At 44.6% G+C, this 6,115-nt stretch overlaps 1 protein-coding gene across 1 annotated transcript in view; it reads right to left on the reverse strand.

Moving 5' to 3' along the window:
- Positions 1-3,888: 3,888 nt before the first annotated feature.
- Positions 3,889-6,115, reverse strand: part of LOC144889323 (uncharacterized) — a 4,209-nt gene continuing 1,982 nt past the window's right edge. The window contains exon 3 of the mRNA XM_078769453.1: positions 3,889-6,115. This exon is cut by the window's right edge and continues 321 nt beyond it. Within this exon, the coding sequence (XP_078625579.1) occupies positions 6,108-6,115 (8 nt within the window). The 3' untranslated portion in view covers positions 3,889-6,107.

Raw genomic sequence — 6,115 nt, forward strand, 5'->3', positions numbered from 1 at the left:
CAGACGCGCGCCGACTTACACGTTCGCCGTTCAATCAGCGAACCGCCATGTAACCTTCAAACGCCGCTTTTGCACACACGCATCCCCGGCAGACGGCCGGAGGATGAGAAAAGTTGCTGCGTACCAAAACCTTCTTCGGTGGACGCAGCGTGCGGGGCAGAATGGCGGACGGCTCTCCCTCGAGCCGGAGCGTCTAGGCAAGGATTCTCCGGAACCTCAATGCCGATACCTGACTATGCAGGTTCCTCAATATTCCGGCGATAACACCTATCGCACGAACTTCCTTTCAAGGTCTCAAAGTTCACTCACGACGTTCGCTCGACCACGCCAGGTACGGAGCTTCGCCATACGTCTTCCCCGATCTTTGCCTCACGACCTCTTCTTCTTCGCTCCCCCTCTTCCGGGTCACGATCCGATTTCCTGTCTCATTTTTACCATGAGCGCTTTTAACCTTTTAACCACAATAACCATTTCCCTTTAACAACAATAATCGCCATTTCCTTCCAACCCCGATAAGAATAATAATACATAACCAGCAATGTTACAAGTGGATGAAAGCCACAACCACGGAAGGGCCGAATCCGTAACACATCCCCCCCTCAAGAAAGAAAGTTTGAACACAGCGAAAACTTTCTTTGTAGGCAAACTCTGTAAACAAACAAAGTAAACTCACAACCCAAATCATCAATTCCCATGAACCACAATGAGCAATATTTCCCAAAAATAAAGCAACAAACTTCGAACAACCCACAGAGATTTCCAAACTTAATCGACTCTGGACAAAGCGTCAGCCACGACATTGTCCCTGCCCTTTACATGTTCAATTTCCCAGTTGGACTCCTGCAAAGCCAAATGCCATCTCATCACCCTCTGATTTTACTTTTCGTTTCTTTTGAATGAAGGTTAAGGGGTAGTAATCAAAAACCCAAAGTCAAGCAAATCTACAGCACTTTTCCTGGGAGGCCGAGCTGAAAGCCAGGTTCCATGGTGGTTGGGTGGTGAGGCCTGGAAGTATTCACTACATGGACGCCTTTAGAAACGTGGAGTTCACGGTTAATCCGTGTCGGAAATTTCACTACATGGACGCCTTTAGGAACGTGGCATTCACGGTTAATCCGTGTAGGAATTTTTGCTCGGCTGCTCCGCAGCATTCGTGCTTCAACTCTTTCTAACTTTCGTAATCATCACGGTTGGACCACTTGTCACTGTAGTCCCGGGAATAGCGTCTCCTTCTTGGCCCCTACCCTGATAAACCTTCCCTCGGGAGCTGCCGTAACTCTGGGAGCCTCCATAATAATATCGCTTGCGGGCAACACCAAAAATACTACTCCGTTGTCCTCCTCGGTAGCCCCCTCGCCGCCTACGGCCTGCCTTCTCTACGGCTATGGTCCGACCCTCAAAATCCTTACCATTCCAATTCTTCTCTGCCTCTTTGGCGTCCTTCGTGCTTTCAAACATGACAAAGCCAAGCCCTCTTGACTTTTGCGTTTCCCTGTCTTTTACCAACCGCACTTCCAAAAGCGGTCCATATTTGCTGAAGACAGAGGTCAGAACTTCTTCCTTTGTTTTGAAGTTCAGTCCACCTACAAATAACTTGCTACATTTGTCGCCATCCCTAACTGGTGTGGTGTTATTTTCCCTACTGGGCTTTTTAACAACCATCGGATTACCATAAACTTGACCACCGGCAAAATCATTCCCGATAACAACAGATACTCCCTCTACAGGAAGAGTGGCTTGTCATCCTACGGTGACCGGTCCTGACAACAAATCGGACTCCAAATAGATGGCATGAAGTGGAGCTCTAACACAGCCGCCAATCCCTTGTAAACGAACACTTTCACCAGTTGCCGTCTCCTCTGACAAGGGCAAAATGCCTTCCAGAATCAAAGATTGATGTGCTCCTGTGTCCCTCAATACCCTAACCGGTTTCTGGTTAGTCGAGTCTCCATCCAGTGACACAAACCCCTCTGAAATAAATGGTTGGTAACTCTTTTGAGGGCGATTTCTCACATTGGCCATTGCATTCAGAGATGTAATAGTCGAACTCCGCTCCTGATTTTCCTTTCCCAGAGCATAACAGTGGGACATCAAGTGTCCAGGTTTATGGCAAAAAGCGCAAGTAGGCCCGGAGGAGAACCTCGTGGTTTGTCTCGAGCACCCCGGAGGATAAGTCTGCCTTGGAACTGGTGTCTTCAGATTTCTCGAAGTCGTGGTATCAGAGTGGTCCTCATAGTCATCGCAAGGTCGCCCCAATGAAGTTTCGTTCTCCGCACCAGATGTGCCATAGCTCCCCTGTTTAAGTCTAGGCGAGAAGTTATGTTTGTGGAACCCCATCCTGTGTGTTAAGGCATAGTCATCTGCCATGGTTGCTGCCTCATACAACTTTGGTACTTTCCTTTCCTCCAGATGTATTTTAACGTCCTCGTGGACACACTGTTGGATTTCCTCCACCAGGATCAATTGTCGCAATAGTTCGAAGTCTTTCCCAACCCCTTTTGAATCACACCACCTATCAAACATGGTTTCTTTCATTCTGGCAAACTCCACATGGGTCTCACTCTCCCTCTTCCTGGCATTCCGGAATTTTTGCCGGTAAGCTTCCGGGACCAATTCATAGGCTTTGAGAATGTTTTTCTTCACTACCTCATAATCTGCACATTGGTCAATCGGTAAAGCCGAATAAATATCTTGAGCTTTACCCACCAGAACACTTTGCACTAATATGGTCCAGGACTCCTCAGGCCATTTTAGCAGTTGAGCCACTTTCTCAAAGTGTGAAAAAAAATTGGCTACCTCCTTTTCATTGAAGGGTGGAACCAGCCTCACATGTCTGCCAACATCCCAGGTGTTCTGGCTAGGTGTCGAACCAGTCGGCATGGATGGTACCTCTCCCCGTTCTTTCATTACATCCAGCTCATTGAGTCTAATTTCCTGCTGAAGCGCCATTTCACGGTCCCTTAACTCCCTTTCGGCTTTTCTCTCCTCTGCTTTTTTCTCCTCTAACCTTTCCTGGAGTTCTCTTTCCTGTACTTTTAACCTTTCCTGGAGTTCTCGTTCCTGTGCTGCTCTTTCCTTTTCTGCTTTCCTTTCCTCTGCTCTTTCTTGTGCCTTTTTCTCTTCTAACCTTTCCTGGAGTTCTCTTTCCTGTACTTTTAACCTTTCCTGGAGTTCTCGTTCCTGTGCTGCTCTTTCCTTTTCTGCTTTCCTTTCCTCTGCTCTTTCTTGTGCCTTTTTCTCTTCTAACCTTTCCTGGAGTTCTCTTTCTTCTGCTTTTAACCTTTCCTGGCTCTGCAATTGCATCTCCAATATCCGGAGCTCCACATTTTCTTGTTCCTCGGGTAACCAATTCAAGGCTCCCTCTTCCCATGTTCCTTGTACCACCAGAGATTCTATCACCAATCTCTGCATCTCTGCTTTCCTCATATTCATTCGAACCTCCAAGCTAAAATGTCTGGCCAATACCAAGAGGTCCGATTTTAATAACGCTCTGAACTGTGCCTCACTAGGGGTCACTGGAAACCTCTCTGCGTCAAACTCCATGGTGACTATTGTTAACACCTGTTAACCTTCACACAAGAAATTTTTTTTTAAACAACATTTTGTTTGTTTTTGGAAAAATTTGTGAATGTTGGAAAAAGTTCCAAATTTGGGAATTCTGGGAATGTTAGGGAATTCTTTCCCGGACTAAATTTAGGGAATTTTAGATCCCGGACGCAGACCCAATTTTGAGCCCACGAGTTCATTGGACGAGCCCCCAATTTCTGTTACGTGCTCCTCCCCGACCTTCTGGTCTCGGTATACCTCCGAACCCCGGGAGGAGTCACGGCAGAAAAATAAATATTATTTTGTGTCGAAATCAATAAGGAAACCACACCAATGGTTATAAACCAACCAATAATATATTGAAAGTCACACAGGAATAACATCACCCATAACGATAGCAAATCCAGACAATCAAAATCTCTTAAGATGGTACCATCTTATCTAGTACTTATCTCAAACTCACAGAACTCCTCAATGTCTCTATGACTCTCCAAGGCGAAGTTGATTCGCTCCAGCGATCGTTGGAACAATGTCCGATCGAGATCAATCGAGGCGTAGGCGGTCGAAGCGGCACAGAAGTCACGTGGTCCAACACCCAGAAAACTCGCGGTAGAATGGAAAATCTCCAAAGACAAAGATTTTCCAACACTTTTAGAAGACACTTTTGTTATAAGTGCTTATTTTTTTTAAAAAAATTGTATTTACCAACATAAAGGTACATTAAGGGTAACTTATAATTTCCAATAGTAAGTGGATAGGTTTGTTGATTGCACTTAAAAAATGAAAGAAAGAAAAAAACACGTCTTGCCAAACTCGCATACTCGCACAGATATTGCTCATACACAATTTCAAATTACAAACAGAATATGCACACATTACATTACTTACAGGTAAAAATAAGCATAAATCACATCTCCACAAAATCAATGACTAAAAATGAAACACTTAAAAGGCAACTCTCATCACATTCTAGTCAGTCGACAACTCCAAGAAATTTAAAGAATAATTGCAGCAAACAATACAAATTACAGTTGCAAGTGTTGTTTATTAAGGGGCTGTCCCAAATGTGTACATTGAACAAAATACGAAGCTTAAAAGGAGTGAGCTGGAAAGAACCTGAACCAAATAAAGAAAGAACAAATAACATATACATGTAACAGTATGACATCAATCTGTACACAATTTGATATTAGCAAATGAAGCCATCATCCTTTATATACAATGCTTCCACCAAGATTGACTAACACTGCACATACGCTTAGCAGTCTATCGATGCTTGCCTCCCCCACTTGGTCCATTTCATCTTTCAGAGTTTTTATCATTTGGATAGGCAAAGTCCCTTGGAGAATTGTGTAGCGTTTCTTTAAAAGTCCTATTACCCTCTCAACATGGATGCGGATGGAGGACATCTGCCGTGATACTTCAACCTCAGATGCCGACAGTTGCTTCTTTCCTTTGGTGAAGGCAGATATCACTAGTTCCACCCCACATCTTACAGCAAAGTCTTCCTGCAGAGTGAACCCCCTATCTGCCAAAATCTGGTCATGCGGCCAATGAAGTTCAGGAGACATAAACCCAGAACGGCGCACAAGTTCAACATCAGACACTCGACCTCCCCATGCTGTTGACAAATATGTAATTGCCCCTAAAGGGTTGCATGCAATGAAAACTTTTGCCGTCGTATGTTTTTTGTAGTTGGAGTAAGTTCGCTGACGCGCTAGTAGATGTCCTGCATTTTCAATGAAAATCTCAAAACAGTCTACTATGCCAGTCAAACGTGGATATAACACTTTAAATTCTGGTGGAAGTGTCTGTGCAGCTGCATCCTTTTCTGGCCACTTGAGTAAAAATGACAATTTAGCATACATCACATCGAGCCACTTCCAAAAATAGTCTCTAAATGTGGTCTCCCCACAAGCAGCAATATCTGAAATAAGTTCAAATGGCAAGTCCAGGCGAAGTCGAACAAGAGTTATGAAGAACTGATCTATGGAGGCTAGACTGTCCTTTGTCCTCCCACTCACATGGCTAGCCAAAAAATTGAAAGTCTGAAGAAACACAGCCCATGTCAAACCTGTGTAAAAACGGGACTTCGCATCATTGTCCTTAATGACAACTCGATAGCTGAACTCCTTTGTATCTAACTTTAAGTTAATCAAGATGTTGAATGGCCTGTGCACATATATGCGTGCGTGACTGTGTCCTATATGCCGACGAGCTTTGCTCATTTGGACAGGAAGTAAGCAAGCTGACTAATGGGGTGGCCGTTTTCTTTTCTCCCTGTTAGGAACACAAAGATGGATGTTTCCTGCCATGAGGCTCAGGCCGCGTTTCACGCTGTGCACTCTTTCTGCTTCAAAATCGATGCTCCCAAGCTCCGTGGGTAAAGCTTTTAGTGGCCCCTTTTGAGAATGCCCTATTCAGGAGACTTTTGCACATACCCCATGAGTGTTTGGTCCAACATAAGTACTTAGTAATAATGACACAAAAGGACAGCCATCTGTTAAATCTGCTCTTGTTGTGGGAAGCTGCCAGAGGACAACCTCTCCAGTCGACGACAATCAGTTCT

The sequence above is a fragment of the Myxine glutinosa genome, unplaced genomic scaffold (genome assembly GCF_964187855.1).
Source record: "Myxine glutinosa unplaced genomic scaffold, kmMyxGlut1.1 SCAFFOLD_2600, whole genome shotgun sequence".
NCBI classification, from domain to species: Eukaryota; Metazoa; Chordata; class Myxini; order Myxiniformes; family Myxinidae; genus Myxine; species Myxine glutinosa.